We start from the raw sequence: 20154 nt of genomic DNA, 5'->3' as shown, positions 1-20154 counted from the left end.
AAATTCTGACCCGACTCCGAAAATGAAATTGAGATATGTTACCGCTCTATGAAGCCTATTCTCGTAACCAATGTTGAATTATTTTCGCAAGGATAAATTTGTTCTGATTATTTTATTGGACTGAAGACGAGTTATGATAAGAATGTAAAATCAATTGGTAAAGGATTGTAGAGGACTCGTATTTCTGTAAAAGTTACTTAAAGATATGGAAGAACTGATGGAATTTTCATTTATGAAATTCTGTGACATGAATGAATTTCGAGGACGAAATTCTTTTAAGGAGGGTAGAATTGTAACACCCTAATTCATGAAGTATAATTTTCAACTACCCAATAATAAATCATATCTTATGGTATCATAGTGGCCTAGTGGGTCCTGCAAATTAGATTTGTTTTGTCTATAATCTTCTTCGTTATCTCATAAAATAGTAGTACCAATCTTTTATATTAGAGAGCATTAATAAATAACCAAAGCCACATACATCCCTTGCTCGATAGCTTAACCATCATGAGTAGCTTGCTTGCTTTCTTATGGTAACAAATCAACTACCAGAACTGTCATGGGAGGAACTGCTCGGTAGAAAAAAAATAAACTGAAACTCGTAAACCCGACCCAACCATCCTATCGTTCTTGTACTAACGTTCCAATGAAAACCCCATTAAGCCGAGTGATCAATGACAAGAAGCACATATATCGAAAGTAACACCGTCCAACGATGGATGAAGAGGATCGGAGTGGTTGAAGCTCATGAAGATCAAAATTTCTTTTGTAGATCTACGACTATCCACGAGGTTTCTCGACTATCGAAGGTCAGATTCTTGATGTGGAGACCAAGATGTTTTGGATGATAAAGTTTGGGCTTAGACCGACGATCAACGACGATGGCCGACATGGTGGTTATCGGAGTTTGGTGGTTGGCCGATGATGCTTTTCTACCTTCCTACAGAGTCTTTCGTTGGTAAAAAGTAAAAGAAAATGAAATTTTAAATAAATGAGAAATGCAGGGAGATTTTTGGCTTATAAATGGATATTTACGTATTAACCAAAACTACGTAGTTTTGGAAATAGTTTGGGAGCTTGATATGAATGCATTTTAAAGATTCTGACGGTGGAACACTACTCTTGGCAACGGGTAAATTACAAGGTAAGTCATCCAAGTTGTTAAAAGCTTAATCTTGTCTCTTAGCTTTCATATTATTATGATTATGGTGTAATGGTTTTATTAAGATCGATTTAGTCCCTAATTGTATTAATTAAAAAAATTCTATTGATTCCTAAAGTTTTTAGTTTTAACAATTGGGTCCCCAAATCAGTAATTAGATTCTAATAAGTTATTTTTATGACGAGGAAAATTATTTGAAGTCGTATTTGTACGATAGATTGTCCGTGTTCGTTAGAAAAGATTGGAAGCTAGAAATAAAGTTGGTGAGCTGGAATTAAATAGTAAAATTTTGGGTTTTGTTGACGTCCTGAGTCCGATTCTGAAGTCCGTTTCGCTAAATTCGAACCCAGTAAGTTGTTTTTGACTGATTTATCACCCGATTCGATCCATTTTTCGGAATTAAGTTCTTTTTTTGATGGAATTTATATTGTTATGTATATGAGGAATTATTGAAAGATGATTTCAAGATTGAGGGCGTTCGAATGGAATTTAATGGTTGATCAGTATGGCACGAAAATCGAGATAATACATTACTACCTCTTTATGCTTTATAGAACATGTTGGTATTGGTAAATGCATAAATTGAAATGTTTGGTCTCATATGTGTAAGTAATGAAGTTCTACACTCGATACGAATGCGGTAGGAAGTAGGTAACTGAATATGGCTCAGATGACTATTATAAGAAATTGGAGGACACTTAGAATTAAATTACAAGTTCTGGAATTAAGTGATAAAGGAATCAACCATGGATATGTAGATTATAATTTATCTCATTAAAGGTACTTAAATGATAAATTATGAGAATATTTTGATTAGGTAAAATTATGAAATTACCCTTATGTTGGAAAATGATAAGAATTGTCCCTGGAAATGGATTAATAAATCTGAAAAGACATATTGATATGATAAAACTATTGATGTGCATAAGAAATATTAGTTTTACTTGGAAATTCTGGATAACCCCAAGAGGGTTTATGCAAGATACTAGAAGTCTATTAAGGAATCATTTCAAGATCAAAGAATGTTCGAGGAAGCAATTAACCATAGGATCTCTAAATTATAAGTATGTTCGTTAAGAGTTAATATCGAAGTTATCTGGTTAAGAAATTATGAAAATGCCCTTGAGAGGTAAAAATAGTCCGAGTTGACCTGAATGAGAAAGTACTTTGAGGATTCGTACTTAACTCGATAAATTACGGATTTGGTTGTAAAGATCATGTCTTTGTACAGAAAAATTCATGATATTCCGTTTGTAAAATCTGAGAATGCATTTGATCCGAAAATATCCTAGTTATGAGTAAATACCTGAAGAACAATTTATCGGATGGTGCTCTTTTATCAGAATTGTTCAAAAGGACTGGAATAGATGATAAATTGGAATTAAATAATAAGATCGGATGGAGGGAAAAGATTGAAATACTATAGATCTATAAAATGACCAAAATACCCCTGTAATGGAAATAACCCAAGAATATCACCAAGCTTAAGAATGATTGGATATCCTCGAGCTCTGAAATGATTGGAATAAGATTGAGTATCAAAATGACCAAAATACCCTTATGATATAGAATAAGTAAATGTCTTGGATTAATTAGGTAATCCAAATAAGCATAGGTGTTGGACTACCTTTAAAAGTGATGGAGCACAGCTTAAGTGAGTTGATCAATTGTAATTATATGTCAATACCTGGACGACATAGATATTACTTGAATGCGTGTTCGTCTTCTCAAGTGTGGCTTGATTATAATTTTGGAAGTATTCAGCTCAGCTAAACTCTAGATCACATTCATTATTAAGAAGTGGATATTCATTAGACAAATCAACTACGACAACCAAATTGAATTGAACAAAAGTGCAATATGTATCTGAAACTGAAATTCAGAAGTCTGAATTACTATAGAAAACCCTGAAGTAACTGTAAAGGACTTGACTGCTAAATGAACTAAGTAAGAGATTGGAATAAGTTTAAAAACTCGGATGAACTTATATGATGTATTATCCCTATAAATTATGAACCACAAATCAAGTACGTCAGCATTTCTTGGTATAATTGAAACATGGAAATGAAATAAAGACCATTAGAATATTTGTTTGTCTCTTTAAAGTCTATTCAGTGATGATTCAGAAGATGATCTGTGGATAATAATATTTGGTATTAAAGAGTAAATACCCTGGGAAGGTTAATGAATTGACAAGTTGATAAGTATTGGTTCTGGAGCTATTCATCTGGAGTTGTTCGATAATCAGATTAATCGTCATAGATTGTAAAGATTCTGAATACCTTCAGATTTCGTAGAGCTTCAGAAAAGTGTCCGAATAAGATGATCCCGATAAAGCATATCCTGAATAACTGATGATTCTGTCAGTTAATGAACTTTTCAAATAGTGATTCTAACTTCCGACATTCTATCGGTAAACTGAATATTCGTGTCTCTCTACCCGATAAGATTATCCAGTATCTCTGAATAATATCTGTAAATTCTGGTGTGTTTCCTAATCATATAAATATTTTATCTGATTTCCGACTTGAATTCTGTTCTGATACATGACCTGAATTTTGTTCTGATTTCTGATTTGGATTCTATTATGATATATGTTCTGAATTCTGTTTTGATTTCTCATATCTCCGTTTAATGACGGAAAAATGTTTTAATTGGGGGGTATTGTTGAAGGAAGTATTTTCGCAGGTTCCTCGACTTTGTGCTCAGGGCCTTACAAGTTGTGTGGGTTGGGTGTATGGTTATGGGGAACCTATACATTATGTTGTGTTGGGATGGGGGTATACATATATATGTTTTAAAAAGATATGAAAAGTTATATGGATTTTGGGAACACACTAGATAACCTATTTTGATCTCCTGAACTCAGTCATCCGAAATATTTCTCTGTACTGAAAACTCATTGTCCGTTACCACCTGAAATATCAGTAGGATCTCTGCTCAACATAAAAATCTGTAAATGTTTGGAAACAATAAGGAAATATATATTTATCTGTATCTGCACATTCATCAGCATCATCTGGTAGTTCTGTATTATTGAGCTTTCCAAAGCTCACTCTGTTACTCATCTTTTCAGGCAAAAAGAATTGTACCAGTGCAGCTATTGACTTCAGTAAGGGAGTTCTTCCGGTGCTGTTTGCAGAGTACGATATATGTGATTAGGAGTCATGTAATTGTATTTTGTTTTATATACGAGTATGAAAATATGTTTTATTTTGAATATTGATAACTTTTATTTTGTACTCATAAATGATTTTATGAGTTTACAAGTTTTAAGAAAAGTTTTAAATTTTCCGCTATTTTTACAGTGGGTCGCTCCGATGGCCCTAATGTGACACTCCAGATCGGATCGAATTATCTGCATCGGTTTGAGGGGTTACATAAAATATAATACGGCCAATTATATTGTGTATTCAATTTACTTTATTTTATATATTATATTATATAGTAATTTATTTCAAATAATGCATCTGATTCCTTTTAATTATATGTATATAACCAAATTTTATATTTGAGTAAACTATATTAATGAAGACTTAATTATAAGATGTTTTTAATTTGATCATTGATCTATTAATTTTTTTTAATTAAGTCACTTGTCGTAACATTTGATGGAGGAGAGGAGCTTATTACATATTTTATCAATTTGGTGCTGAAATTGATTTAATTTAATAAATTTAATCATCTAATCAAATGATAACACATGTCACTATAAATTGTAGAATAATAATTTCGAGGGGAATTAAATTTATTGAAATAAATTAAAATTATGACCAAATTGATTGAATGTATAAGTAATAAGGATTAAATATATAATTATATAATTTCTTTAATTGTCACATCAACACAAGTAACTTGATCAATAATATTTAAATAATTAAATTGTCATATAGATTAATTTAGAAAATCGATAATCAAAATAAAATTTGGTCATAGATGTAATTTACCCATAACAAATTTTGAAATATTTAACGGACGAAAAGAAAAAATATTTACCCAAATTAATTTATTTTATATAGTGACAAATGCTCTCCCCCATGTGTTCTCTCGTCTATACGGTATCCCTACATATATAACCATTATACTAATTTACATATATTGAGTTTGCTTTAATTTATGAAACAAAACTCTTCAGTCTTCTCAATTTGCAGAGCAAATGTGATGTGAGGGATGGGCATGGGTTGGGTCAGATTTTTTGTCTATCCAACTCGACCCGAGAACAAAAAATCCTCCACCCAAGACTCAATTTGATCCGACCAAAACAAATTTTCACCCGACCCTACCCGAAATAATAAAAATTATTTTTATTTAATAAAAACAGTGACTTAATTGAAAAAAATAATATATAGAGTAATATTATTGTAATTATTACTAAATATATAAAGTAAAATTATTTATTTTGTTCGAGTCGAGTATTTTTCACCCTAAACTCGAACCCGAGCATTACATTTAAAAAAATCCGACCGAACCCGATTTTTTTTTAAAAAAAATCCGACCTGATCGGGTCGGAAGCCGTCGGGTTCAGTCCCATGCCCATCCCTAGATGTGAAGCAAGCTATAGAGTTAAAACAGTGGATTTCTTGTGCTCAACTTGTTAGCTTTCCTTCTTTATGATGTTACCCAATACAAATCATAAACAAACATCATATGGTCTTCACCACACCCTCAATTCTTCATACTATAGAATCTCTTAATGACGCTATAAAAGGAAGTCATCAAAGGTTTTCCGATTCGAAGTTCAAACTCGTAGATGCTTTTGGTTTTAATGAAAATACTCAATCATGTTGCTGAGGCACCGTTGCAGTCATGGTCATATGCCTGGGATCAGTAAGCATTGATTTTACATTGACAAAGCCAGCTTCTCTCAATCTTCCTTCCATATCAGTGAGGTAGTATTCGTTCAAGAATGGTTCCGTACTCTTCATTAATGTGAAAAGTGCTGGAGGCAGCTCCTGAAACAATCACAATCACAATCAAATACAACAGTCGATGTTCATTGATTTTCCTAGTTCAAAGCAATTCACACCCTGCAACTTAAGCAGGATTTCATTGCATCATGTTCATATCCTGCAATGGTGTTAGGGAATTGTTATATACCTGAATGATCTTAGACTTGGGCTGCAAAAGGAACAAAGTTGTAATGAGTTCTAGGTATAGAAAGCAAGCAGACGATATTATTTGTAAACAAAGTTCGGTTGTGGCATTTCGTTTACCGCCTGGTCAGTTATAGCGAGTGTGCCGCCGGGTTTAAGCAACCGGAATGCTTCATTTACCAAAGCTATTATTGCTCTTTCAGGACATTCATGGAACTGCACACATTCAGATTCAAACGATTGTGTTTTTCATTTAGACAAACATCCCCAACAGGATTTCACTATGTTGGAGGATAAAGGCATACCACATAACCGAAAGAAACGAGATCGAACGATTCCGATGGCAAGCCGGTGTTTTCTCCGGCTGCATGTATCCATGTGATGGGGTTCCTCCGAGGGGGTATTTTCTTTTCCTTATATTGAGCTACCGACAGAAAGTAGGGCGACAAATCTAGGCCCTGCCATGCACATATAGCACACATTCATATCCGAGACTCACATTCAAATCCGAGTAACATAGGTTGTGATATGTTTTCAAAAGAAGGAAGACGTGTATGTAGCACTTACAGTGACTTTAGCAGAAGGGAACTCATCGGCAAGAAATCGGGTACTCACACCAACGGAACATCCGATGTCTAAAATTGTTTCGATCTTGGCATTTCCTGAATGCATCATGTGATGTTGTTTGATTGCTTGAAGCCAATTTCCACGCATTTCTTGAGTTGCTTTCTCTAATGTTGAAGCATATGGAATAGCTCGCAGCGTCATAGACATGGTTGCGACCTCCGCTTCAGCTGCTGCCTGCCATACAATAGTTAATTTTTGTTGAATAGTATGGGGTGATTACAATGTAGTATATGTTCATAATCTTTCTTAAACATTTGACAACGAACACACCTTATAGACGCAACTACCCAAACCCAGAATCCCAAAGAAGAACAACTCTCATTTTAACCACGAGACTACTCAGTAGTAGGTTCTTTAAGATTTAGATGTAAACCAAGAGAACATGTTTTTTCCTTGACAAATTATGTCTTTTTTCCCCCTATGGTTTCGTCCTCACTCATACAGTCCTACACTATAATTTGAACTACCCCATGTACGTAATCAACCAAGCATACATAGATATGTACACAAACACTTTAAAGAAGTCTATATACAAACAATATTCGTTACCAACAAATTTAACATGTGTCGAACAACAATTGGATTGAATACTTACCATCCATGAAAGATTGCCATCGTCATATGCATGAAAAGGATTCAGATAATCTGTTCAAAATACACACATCTTTTAGTATGGATTGAATAGTTAAAATTGGTATAATTTCAAAATTTACCCCTAATATTTGACAAAATAATCACTTTGATCTCTATTATTTTTCTTTTTGGATTATTTTTACCCAAAAGTTTCATTTTGGGATAAAATGACCCCTAGTTAGACATAAACCATTAGTTGACTAATTGATCATTGTATGCCTTTGACATGAGAATGTCATGAGTCCAAAGTAATGACGTGACATATATCACATGTTAAAAATGAGACATGCAAATGTTATGTGTCGAAATTGATAACGTGACACCCTGTTGAAAAATACGACATATATCACGTGCCGAAAATAATGATATGATAAGAAGTGATGACATGACGATCTCAAGTCAACAACGTTAGTCAATTAACTATTTCAATCTAATCTGAAATCATTTTTGTACTAAAATGAAACATTCAAAATAACTATTAAGTGAAACGTTAATTTCATATTTTGACATTAGTTCATTAAAATAGATTCCCCAAGGTTGCAAGAATCATTAAAGAAAAAAAAGCAAAAAGATGAGAAATGCATACAATCTGGGTATTGAAGAAAGGGGTTCTGAATGCTGGCTAGCTCCTTGTAAACATCCGATTCCAGAATCTCATTCGCCATCTGCCTCCATGGAATGCTTTTCTTCTCCGCAGTACTGTTGGCTTGGAACATTGTATTGGATATCAATTCATACATAAAAAAAGAAAAAGAAAACAAAAACAGAAAGGAAATGTTATGTGTGCAGTGTTTTGCATGCTCAAAAGAAATAAAGAAAGAGAAAAATAGGAACCTGATCAAAACTTGTCGAGCACCAAGCTTGAGCAGGAAGTAAAGGGGATTAAAGGAAATGAGAGCTTCAACAAGGCGAGACAAAGGAGTTTCATCTGCCCAATCTGGCCTCTCACGATCCCCTTCTTTGTATGCTACTGATAATGTCTCCATCTCTGCCTGATCTGCCATCCCAACATGAACTATGGATCCTGAATCTCTTCTTCTTCTTCCATTTTTGCCACTCATTGTTCTTCCATTTCCGGATCTTGTTGCAGCTAAAGATGTAAAGAAAAGCTTGTGAGAAGAGGAAGAGGAAGTTGCCCAAAGCGCCATTGCTGATAATTTTGTAGGTTAATGAGGCGTCAATGATAACTGAAGCTGTTTAGCTTCTCTTTTTTTATTCCCGTTTCATTAACCTGAATCCTCTCAGCCTATTGGATAACGTCACGTGGATGATAACACATCAAGTCTATCTGCTTTTTTGGCATAATGGCAAAAATATCATTATTGTTTGGGTAAACTATGAATTTAGTACTTAAACTATCAGTTTTGATCTGTTTTACTATCTAAACTTTCATTTTTTTTAAATCATACTTAATTTTTAGTTTTTTGTTTCATTTTAATACATCGCCGTAAAAAATTCCAACAAGTAAACTTGAAAACAGATTATACACATAAATGACGGCATCATGTAAGTGTTTAATATGATTTTTTTACAAAATGGGGTTTGATTAGAACACCATAAAGAATATAGCTTGATTAAGTTGAGTGTATTCTTGAGGGTTTGGGATTGCTAACGGAAATAGGGGTCTTAGTTCGATTGGAGAAGGTCAAAAGCTTGCCTTAGAGAGAGTTCTAGCTGGTTTTGAGCTTCAAAGGAGAAAAAAGATAGGCAAATTTTCTTATTAATCATTTTCTTATGTATAAATTATTGCTTTTGGGGTGGTGGGGTATTTGGAAAAAAAAATTAGAAATCGGATTTTTTTTGGGATAAATTAGATATAAAATCAATTATCAATGATTTATTTGATGTTTTAGTAGCAGTTTAGGGGTAAAATTAAATATTAACTTTTTTATTAACGTCGGCACATCGTTAATTTAATAGAGATGACGGTGGAGTGATCATTTTGTTACAAGACGATAGCATTAGTGACTAATTTGTTAATTTTGAAACTTAAGTAGGGAAAATAAATATTTACTTATACATTAGTGACTATTTGTGTAATTTATCCTAAAAATACCCAAAATTTTATAAAATTAAAAAAATCTCTTAAAAATCTATTTTTAATTTTTAGTACAGTCGATCGCCACCAACACCGTTAATTGAACGAACACCTAATGTTGTGTGATCGATCAAACTCTGAATGATCATGTAAATGTAAGATTTCACAATCGACCAAAAGGACTTCATTTTAATGCAATAGTCAATTATCATTGCAATTAGGAGTTGAAGTAAGTGTTCAACTGTTGGATATTTAGTTGGTCACATGCCGTTGAAATTTTAACTGATTGATTACGTTGGTAGCAGTGAACGATGGTAAATAGATTAAAATTAGGATTTTTAGAATTTTTAAGATTTTTTTTATACTTTTATAAAAAAAATTTAAAATAAAATTTAAGTGTTTTTAAAAATATTTTTTAATTTCACAAATACAACACATGTCAGATAACAATATGAAAAACAAAACACTTAAAAATATAATTTAAAACCGTTAAACACATACTTCAGAAAAAAAAAACTTTAAACATCTAAAATTAATTTAAATTATAATTTAATCACTTTTTTACATTAAACCTATAAAAATTACATTAAACATAAAAAAATTAATTTGACCAATCTAATTATATAGAAAAACCAAAATAAAAATATCTTTTCCAAAAGTAATCATGCGTTCCAGTATAACAGAGCAACAGAGGCGCGTGTCTTTAACCTCCGAACACTTGACTTACCAAACACCCTAGCGGTTGATCAAGACACTCCCTCTCCTCGTCTGGGGAAAATATATAAAAACCCACAATTAAAGGTCCCCGCTCTAATCCAACCCAATAACTTCGACCTTAATTGTTCACACTCGGATACTCCCCAATATGCCGTCTTTCAATTGGTTCGTGTAAAACACGTGAAACTAATGAGCGTGAGTCGAACCCTCCCTATTCCCGCTATGATTCTTCCGGAGCACGGCTTTTTCGATGCACCCACACGCTTCTATGGAGTAGGTTGGAACCACGGGGGCACGCTCCACCGTACACCTGTAAGATAAGGATAGAGGGAGAAAAAAAGAAAAATTACGGGAGAAAAAAACGAACAGAATTTTCTTAGAGAGAGAAAGAGAGAAGCGTCGAGAGAGAGAGAGAAACTCAGAGGAAGATCTTACATCGAACCGGCGAAGGTAAGGCGCTGAGAAATCTATATTTTTCCTCGTCTCTTTTGTTATCTTTGATTTGATTTAGGGTTTATAAGGATGATTGTGGTTATAATTTTGTAGATCGAGGAGGGGTTTCATTCTCTAGATTTGTTGTGTTTATCTTGGATTTGGTGGTTAAAACTTGGGAAAACCTCAAGTTTGGAGGTGAAATTAGGGTTTTGAAGCGGCTTTGGTTAAACCCTAGTTCGGATTGATCGGAAAAGTTGATTCTTTTTTCGTTTGGAGTCCGGAGAAGGGGAAATTAGGGTTTTAAACCCTAATATATGTATGGCTTCGGGGACGGTAGTTGGAGAAGGAAAAGATGGTGAAAACAGAGAGAGACAGCGGTACATGGAGAACAAGGTTTACACCAGGAAAGCGTTTAAAGGTCCCAAGAAAAGCAATCTTCTCGACACCACCACTAACAACGTCAACACGACCAAGGATGGCAACGAAGGCAACAATATCAACACCACCAAGGATGGCAACGAAGGGAACAACAAGAACAACATCAACACCACCAAGGATGGCAACGAAGGCAACAACAACAACAAAAACATCAACTTCACCAAGGATGGCAACGAAGGCAACAACAACATCAACACTACCCAGGATGGCAACGAAGGCAACAACAACGACAACAGCATCATTATTAACAAAGAGGACAACAACAACAACATTAACAACAAAGAGGACAACAACAATGGCAACAACAACGAATACAACAAAATCGGCAGCACTGTTGTGAACAATAGTGTCTTTACCACAATCGCTGCCCCTATAATTGTGCACAATGAGGACAACACGAATGACAAGAACAATAGTAACGATGATAACAAGAATAACTCTGCTGAAGCACCAACTCAGCCTCCTCCTTTGGAGCATAGGGATTCATCTCATCAACAGCCTGCTCCCCATGTAGATACTGCAGTGTCTAATGATTCTTCAAGTCTTAAGAAGCAAAAGGCTGTGACTGACAATGGAGCTCTGAAGCCGGGTTCAGAAAACAGGGTGAAGGTCAATTTGGCTTCAAGGTCTAAGCAGCAGATGTGGGAACTGAGGAGGAAGCTAGAGAGTGAGCTTGATTTGGTGAGGAATTTGGTGAAGAGGATTGAAGCTAAAGAAGCGCAAATTAGTAATTCCCATGTCACCATGAATGATGGTGCTGATTATAGATTCAAGAGGGTTCAACCCGAGGTGACTCCAGTTGGCATTCCTCAGGAGCCTGTCAAGCAAAATAGGCCTTTGAACCAGTTGAATATTCCTGTCTTGGAGAATAGTCAGGGTGTAAGTGAAAATATAGAGAAGGAGAAGAGAACGCCTAAGGCAAACCAATTCTATCGGAATTCAGAGTTTTTGCTTGCAAAAGATAAGTTTCCCCCAGCAGAGAGTAACAAAAAGTTGAAATTAAATGCGAAGAAGCACGGAGGGGGTGAATTAAATTGTGGGTTTGGTATGGGTAACAAGTGCTTTAAGAGCTGTATCTCTTTGCTTGAAAGACTAATGAAGCATAAGCATGGTTGGGTCTTTAATGCCCCTGTTGATGTCAAAGGTTTGGGTTTGCATGATTACTATAGTATCATTAAGCATCCCATGGATTTGGGTACTGTGAAATCAAGGCTTAACAAGAACTGGTACAAATCGCCTAGAGAGTTTGCGGAGGATGTGAGACTAACATTTCGCAATGCTATGACATATAATCCTAAGGGACAAGATGTTCATATAATGGCTGAGGAGTTATCGCAGATATTCGAGGACAAATGGGCTGCTATAGAGGCAGATTATATTCGGGATATGAGACTTGCAATGGAATATGAAGCTAGTCTTCCCATGCCGACTCCAAGAAAGGCACCTCCAATGCTTCCCCCTCCACTTGATATGAGAAGGATCCTGGATAGACCAAAGTCAATGATGGGCCTTGATGATCTGAGACCAAAACGCACTGCTACTACACCTTCAGGTAGGATCCCTACTCCAAAAAAGCCTAAGGCAAAGGATCCGTGTAAGAGGGACATGACTTATGAAGAGAAGCAGAAGCTTAGCACCAACCTTCAGAGTTTGCCTTCGGAGAAGCTGGACAACATCGTACAGATTATTAGAAAAAGGAATTCGGATCTCTTCCAGCATGATGATGAAATTGAGGTGGACATTGACAGTGTGGATACTGAGACACTTTGGGAGCTAGATAGATTTATTACCAACTACAAGAAAAGTTTAAGCAAAAACAAGAGAAAAGTTGAACTTGCCATTCAAGCTAGAGCAAAAGCTGGGCAGACTGTACAAGAGAATGTATAGCTTTTTTGTCATAATTTCTTATGAAATATCTTTTACCAAGAGTTGCTGAATTCTTATATTTTATTTAGTTGCAGAACCCAACGCCTGCTTTGGTTGAAGTGCCAAAGGAAGCCACAACTAGTAAGTTTTCACATTATAAGAATGATGGTATTTTGGTTGTTTCATGCATGTTTGGACTGATAAGTAAAATTTCTTACTTATATCTACAGATGAGCAGAATATGTTTGCATCAACTGTTGAAGTGGAAAAACGTGGAGATAATGCTAGTAGGTCAAGTAGTTCAAGTAGCTCCAGCAGTGATTTCGGGTCTTCATCAAGTGGTACTATAACATGTTTCTAACTAGATTTATTTTTCTTTTTTCCCCCTCCGATCTCGTCATGTTCTTAACATACATTATTTTTTTTCAGATTCTGATACTGAAAGTTCCTCAGCATCTAAGTCTGATGCTGGCCATTCATCAAGGTCTTGAATTTTTTCATTCAGGTATGGTGAAATGTTCCTGGCTTACAAAAATTATTGATTTGATTCTTCAATGTTCCTTGGCTTCGTTTGCTCATTTTCAAGTGGTATCTTCTGCAGTAGAAGTGTGCAGAGTTTTGTTTATATTGTGGTTTGGTTGAATAGTGTGAAGTGCATTTAATGAAAACAGTGGCAACTATCATTGTGCGGAAGTATTACATTTTAAAAACGGTGCTAACTATCATTGTGTGGTTTAAGATCAATAGAGGCATCAATATTGTGGCTAAAAGGGTAATTTCTTTCTCAAAGGTGGTAGATTCTAGTTACTCTTCCTATTTGAAATAATTGGTAACTTATCAATTGCCCTAAAGTCCAGACTCTAAACCCTGAACCAAACTGACAAGCCTTAATCTCAACATATCTGGGGCCCGCGAAAGGAATCAAGACAGAAAAAATTTACATCAGATCACATACACAAATCCTCCAATACTTTATATCGATTATTCTCCTCTCTTGAAGCTCCAATAATTTCGTATCATTTTTTCACCTCTACCCATTCTGTTTTGGTCTCCGCTTCAATCTTTTGGCAGAATATCAATTACTTCATTCTTCCAATAGGTGCATCCCTCCGTCTACATTTTGTTGCCAAATCATAGTAAATAGAGGTTTTCTCTCAACTTATCCTTTATAAGAGCTATCCCAAATCCCAATTTAGAGACAATTGTCCTCATTTAAAGTTGTCCTTCCTGGTCTAACAACACATCCGTATTAACATTCTTTTTTCCCTTCTTTTAATTGGGCAAAGGGATATCTACAATGGATGAAATGAGTTTGCATCTTTTTTGGGAGCAGAACTGATTCATATTATTGTGACTTTTATAACTGGATACGCTCGGGAAATTGTATGATTAAATCAACTGGTGATAGAAGACTTCATGCTATTGATGGAAAAATTGCTAGCTTGAAATTCTTGGGATTTTGTTTTTCCAGATGATTTAGTTACTGGTTTTATTTGGACCTTGTTGAATAATGAGTCAATCATGTCATTTTGACCAACATTCTTACTAAATTTTCTGATCTAGTTTGCAGTGATATGTTGTTCTGATTTGTTTTGGTTTGATACGTTGGTATGGAGAATAACTATGCATAGCCCTGGGTTCGGGGTACCATCATTCTGCAGAGTCCATAAATGGGAAAAAATACATGCTGTCATAAGTTGTATCCTTCTGTTTCTTGTGGGATACAAAAGGTGGTTGAAAACTTGAAGTATTCTAGTCACATTTACCATGCCAAGAAAATCAATGAGATCCAGTATCACCACTAGAACGGCACAGTTCATTTTGGGAGCAAAGATTCTCTTGAGATCCTTTTTCATAAACCTATTTTTGTGCTCATTTTCTGTTGTTTCTGTTTGTTGGCTCCGAATTTCTTTACCAGTTGGTAAATTAATGTTTTGGGGTGAGTACATGTTATTGACTGGTGAGCTGCTTGTCCTAACTAACACCATTCACTTCAAAATCTCCGATTTTTCTGCACAATAAAACATATTGCCCATTTAATTGAGAACACATTTATGGTTTTGATGTGATTTAGTTGTGCTGCTGCTGCTTCTGCTTGTGTTATGATGGAAGATGGTTGTTAAGTATATGATGTGACAAATATTAAGCTTTTATTCCTTTTGATATGCATGCTTAAAAGTGTTATTAGATTGTTGAGAAAAGACCTGGTTAATGCTTTTGAAGTATTATGTTTACTAATATGTGGGGTTTTTGTATGCTTTCCAGTGGTTGATATAAGAATTTAGAGTAGGGTGCGGATGATCCTGAAGGTTTGCAGATTCTGTTTTAAGATTTTTGAAGTTGCATTAGGTGGTGGAGCTGTAGAGTGCCTGGAGCTCAGAAGTGTAGAGGCACCAGCCGTTTAGCCACTGAAGAGTGTGGCAGCACGGCACTCTGATGTGGACTATCATGTATAATATAGATGTGGTATCCAATGCTTAGGAGAAATTGGGTTTGTTTTGCGTAGCACCTGTACATTGCTAACTGCTGCTGCTGCTGATGCTGCTGCTGCTAATAGTTTTAGGGAACGTTTGATTCTTGTTATTTATAAGAAGATGCTGGCAGATTCAGGATTCTAAATTCATGTTATACACGGAAAATAACATTGTAATTTGGGTCATATTTGCTTAGCATGAAATAATCTGCAATTGCTTTCAAGCATTTTGGATCATATTAGTCGTGTGTTAATCTGTTGGCGGTTGAGGGCAAGTCTTTTCAAGCATTTTGGACCGACGCTAATCCCAACTTTACAGGAATTTTTGTTATTGAGAATCCATTGGTATTGAATTTCCATGCCATCCCATTTTTGGAAGAAGAAAGCATATAATGAATTTAACAGTGACTGGGAATAATTGGCCTCTGTAGGTTACTCTTCCGACTGAACTACTGCTGCTTGCCTATGCTGAAGATTAACCCATACAGCTTACAAAAGACTGGTTGGTATTATAAATGAATTAAGGGTAATCTATACGAATGATACTTATATTTTGGTTCACTCAAAAAAAGAGTGACTTTGGTCTCATATATTATGGATTCGTTTGGTTTTAGTTTTTCAACCGTTAATGAATTAATGAGAATTAACGAATGAGAAAATAAAATTGAATGAACCGATAATGTAATGATTAAAATCACTCTTTTTTTCGAATTTATGACTTTAATCAGACAAGTCAAATCCGTGAATTAAATACCACGTACTGCTAAAACTATCCTATGTTCTTTTAAAGAAAAATCACAAAAACATGATTTTAATTTAAAATTATTAAAAATAAAATTTAGTTATAATTGAAAATTTAATTAAAATATTATTTTTATTAATTTAACATATCAAATTATTTCTTTTGATGAATCAATAATTATTTTGTAATTAAGGTGTGAAAGCTTTAGTGACGGATTTGTAAATCGTCTCTGATCTGATCCCAACGAAATTTTCACCGTCATTCCCATGGCCTCCCCCAGTGATTGTCCAGATCAATCACAACCAGACCCCAACGAGAACCCTAACCCTAACCAACCACAGGAATCGCCTAAAGTCTTAGGCCCCGAAGCCCTTCAACCCCAACACAAACCCGATGATCAAGAAGATCTGATCGAAGAAGACGCTCATGTGGACGACCCAGATTTGTTTGTTCCTTCATCTCCACCCAACACTGACCTCCATGTCAACACCCCCAGAGGTTTTCGCCGTGGCGGGGGTCCTAGAGGGAAGAAGGCGGCTACGAAACGACGCGCTCAGGAGAAAAAGGACCGGAAGAAGCTGGAGATACTGAGTGAAGTCCTAAAGCCCATTCCTTTCGTCCCCAACAAAACCCTAGATTTTTCGTCGCACGAAAAGCTCTTGAAGCGACTCGGTTTGTGGGATTTCGTTCATTTGGAATTCGACAGAGATCTTAGAATCGATCTCATCGCTCAATTAATCGCTACATACAACTCGCAAGCTCGTGGTAGCTACGTTAATGGGTGGCGCGTTGGGGTCAACCGGGCCGACTTAGCTCGTGCCTTGAAGTTGTCTAAGAAGAAGGATAAGGATAGCGTCGTTGATATTGAAGAGTCGAAGGAATTGGTAGGCTTTCTTGAGGACTTTATGTCAAATTGGTTGCTTTTACACGAGGATACGTGGATGATGCCAGTAGAGGTGATGAACTGGACCAAAATGATTGAAGAATGCCATTTTGAGAAGGTTGATTGGGCTGGTTTGATTTGGTTTATGGTTGAGAAAGAGCTCACAGCCGCTCCTAATTTAAAGAATTGTTACTATGCCTCGCATTTGCAATGTCTGATAAAATTCCAAAAGGAAGAGCTGCTGTTGGAGAAACCAGAAAATGAGGTTTATGATGCTAAGGAGGAAGAGGAAGAACATAATGTTCCTGGGGATTTCAAGTTGTCTTCTGATTTGGTTAATGAATCTCACGAGGGATCACAGTTGGAGGAACATAATATTGAGTTGAGTCTTGGTGGGCAGGATAATTTGATGAATGAGGATGGTGTCGGAAAGGAGGCTGGTGGGCAGGATAATTTGATGAATAAGGATGGAGTTAAAAAGGAGGCTGTTGTGGGGGATGAGGATGGTATGGATTGTGAGGAAAGTAAGGAGGATGAACCTCGACTGGTGCAGTGGCATTTGGATGGTGATTTCAAGTTGTCTTCTGATTTGGTTAATGAATCTCACGAGGGATCACAGTTGGACGAACATAATATTGAGTTGAGTCTTGGTGGGCAGGATAATTTGATGAATGAGGATGGTGTCGGAAAGGAGGCTGGTGGGCAGGATAATTTGATGAATAAGGATGGTGTTAAAAAGGAGGCTGTTGTGGGGAATGAGGATGGTATGGATTGTGAGGAAAGTAAGGAGGATGAACCTCGACTGGTGCAGTGGGATTTGGATGGAGACAGCCATATGGATGTGGGGAGGGAGAATTTCTTAAGACAGTGTGATCTTGGTGATGTTGATATGGTGGAGGAAAAGAAACAAGATAAAAGAGAGGAAGTAGAGATGAGTGAGGGAGAAGAGATGGGAGAGGGAGAAGAGGGAGGAAAAGAAGAGGAACATGATGGACATGAGGAACAAGAGGAGCAGCATGAAGAACAAGATGAGCAAGAGGAGCAACATGGAGAAGGCTTTCCCATTTCACCAATCAGTGACAATTTACAGGGCCTGCATTCAACAAATCTTCTTGAAGGAATGGAAACTGCCAATCTCTCTTTTACAACTGGGTTGCATATTCGTGATAACTCATCAGGAGAATTTCTTGTATCTAAGGTTGATGTGCAAACAGTTCCTGCTGTCTCGTCATTTCTGGGTAATGGTAACAAGAGAGAGATTGATCATGAAGATGATATATCTCGTAATTCTTTGAACGGTAGCAATAAGAGGTTGAGAACTGATGGGCACTGGGATAAGTCATCTGAATTTGATATATGCATGGGTCAAATGCAGCATCTGATGGAGAAAGCTAGAATGCTATATGCTGCAAAAGAACAAGCTTGTGAAGATTCCAGTATGAACCAACAAGTTATGCTCCATGAGCTGCAACGGAGGGATAACCTAATCGAACATTTGCAGAAGGCCAAGTTTGAAGAGCAGCAGAAGAGACAGATGGAGGTGTATAGGCTTGAGCGCGAGCTCTATTTGATGGAAGATCTTTTAAATGGATACAGAAAGGCTTTGAAGGAAACAAACAGAGCTTTTGCCGAGTATAGAGCACGTTGTCCCCTGCCTGATGAATCACTTTACAAGGATGTTATTGGGTCTGGGGGGTTAGTTCTGAGCACAAGGGAAATAGAAAAGCAGCGTCTGAAACAAGAAGAAGAGGAGAGGCTTAATAGACAGTTAATTGAGAATAAGATTAAGGATTTTGAAGCAGGGTGGATAGGGAAATTTGATGCGCACAAGGATGTCATTTCTCTTCTGAGTAACAAATTGGTTGATGTGGAGAATGAAGTTAAACGTCTTAAAGAGCTTTCCAAGCGAAAGGTTTCAGGTACCTCGGAATGCATTCCAAATGAAATGGAAATGTGTAGTCAGTAAGGTATGTCCAGTAAGTTAAGTTTTATGTCATGCAGAACTACTTTTACTTAAACAATATGCATCATGTACAGCTTCTGTGTATGGAGTCCTTTGTTCTAGTTGCAAAGTTTAGTAGCAGTGTAACAGCAGATGGTTTAGCTTCTCAATTCTTTTAGTGGTTCAAATTAAGAGTCCCTTGCTTGAATCTGATTTACCTGTTTTTCTTTAGCACTTCCTTGAAATATGCAAACTATAGAAATGGTTGCTTCAATCTATCTCTTTAATGTACAAGTTGGACCGGGAGTACTTGCTCTGGCTTTTATATCCTGTTATGAACTGGTTATTTTGCTAGCAAGTCAAGTCAACAATGAGGATTTAGAGTCAATAAGGTGGGCAGACATGATTTACAAGTTATATTTTACCTTTTGCAGTTAGGTGATTTCTAATAAATATGGAAATAAGATTCAGTTCTAATTTTTTAGTTGGGGGCAAGTCATTTTGGAACTTAGCCTAGCCGATTTGAGTAATTAATGGGAGTGTTTTTTTCCATGAGATTTTGGACTCAAATAATTGCATTTGTAGGGTGCACGTACGTTGTCAATGATTAAGAAAGATTATGAATAGATATTACCTTGTAATTATTTCATACTATAATAAAAAAAAAAGTAGCAATGCAACATAGCAGATCATCAATAAACTCAGCAGATGAGTTTGGTAAGTATATTTATTCAAGTGTTTGAGAAAATATATCAGATCCCAACAATAGGATATGCTACAGAAACCCTAAGGGGATGTTTGGTTCAAGGATTAGGGATTCCTATTGGATGAGAATCTCACATTCCCATGTTTGGTTGGTCGAGAATCTCATTTCCGGTAATGTTTTATTACCAATAGTAGATTTTTTGATGTATATTACCGGGAATGTCATTACGTCTTTTCCCTTAGGTATTGTAACATTACCGGCGTTTTAGATTAAAATGCTCTTAAATTTTTTTTTTCAAAAATATTCTTCTTCTGTCATTGAGTAATAAAAATTCTACGAAGGTTAAATTACAAATTTATTCTTAAATTATTTTAGATTTACAAAAAAAAATCTATAATT

At 35.9% G+C, this 20154-nt stretch overlaps 3 protein-coding genes across 7 annotated transcripts; 2 read left to right on the top strand and 1 right to left on the bottom strand.

Annotated features, from left to right (window-relative positions):
* Window positions 1-5745: 5745 nt before the first annotated feature.
* On the bottom strand, window positions 5746-8685 carry LOC120159653. The gene is made up of 8 exons (XM_039170223.1): window positions 8350-8685; window positions 8102-8214; window positions 7478-7527; window positions 6823-7056; window positions 6561-6713; window positions 6376-6471; window positions 6260-6280; window positions 5746-6114 (listed from the first exon to the last, which is right to left on the bottom strand). Exons 1-8 carry the CDS (start codon window positions 8661-8663, stop codon window positions 5938-5940), a joined length of 1158 nt encoding a protein of 385 aa, XP_039026154.1. The 5' UTR covers window positions 8664-8685; the 3' UTR covers window positions 5746-5937.
* A 1876-nt stretch (window positions 8686-10561) lies between these two features.
* On the top strand, window positions 10562-15706 carry LOC120159656 (transcription factor GTE4-like). Of its 2 annotated transcripts, none has more exons than XM_039170226.1 (6): window positions 10562-10720; window positions 10817-13024; window positions 13105-13150; window positions 13240-13350; window positions 13439-13514; window positions 15275-15706. In XM_039170226.1, the coding sequence occupies exons 2-5, from the start codon at window positions 11024-11026 to the stop codon at window positions 13498-13500; spliced, it is 2220 nt and encodes a 739-aa protein (XP_039026157.1). In that variant the 5' UTR covers window positions 10562-10720; window positions 10817-11023; the 3' UTR covers window positions 13501-13514; window positions 15275-15706. The 2 variants fall into 2 exon arrangements, with proteins under 2 accessions (XP_039026157.1, XP_039026156.1); XM_039170225.1 differs by having other exon boundaries at window positions 13099-13150.
* Window positions 15707-16444: 738 nt separating this feature from the next.
* On the top strand, window positions 16445-19346 carry LOC120159708. 4 transcript variants are annotated; one of them, XM_039170274.1, is made up of 3 exons: window positions 16445-17478; window positions 17737-18075; window positions 18130-19346. In XM_039170274.1, the coding sequence occupies exons 1-3, from the start codon at window positions 16491-16493 to the stop codon at window positions 19071-19073; spliced, it is 2271 nt and encodes a 756-aa protein (XP_039026205.1). In that variant the 5' UTR covers window positions 16445-16490; the 3' UTR covers window positions 19074-19346. The 4 variants fall into 4 exon arrangements, with proteins under 4 accessions (XP_039026205.1, XP_039026204.1, XP_039026203.1 ...); XM_039170273.1 differs by having other exon boundaries at window positions 16445-17573; window positions 17784-18075; XM_039170272.1 differs by having other exon boundaries at window positions 16445-17579; window positions 17784-18075.
* The last annotated feature ends 808 nt before the right edge of the window (window positions 19347-20154 follow it).

Source organism: Hibiscus syriacus, unplaced genomic scaffold (genome assembly GCF_006381635.1).
Source record: "Hibiscus syriacus cultivar Baekdansim isolate YM2019G1 unplaced genomic scaffold, ASM638163v2 tig00111372_pilon, whole genome shotgun sequence".
NCBI classification, from domain to species: Eukaryota; Viridiplantae; Streptophyta; class Magnoliopsida; order Malvales; family Malvaceae; genus Hibiscus; species Hibiscus syriacus.
The sequence above is the reverse complement of the archived record's forward strand: the minus strand, read 5'-3'. Positions and strand labels throughout refer to the sequence as shown.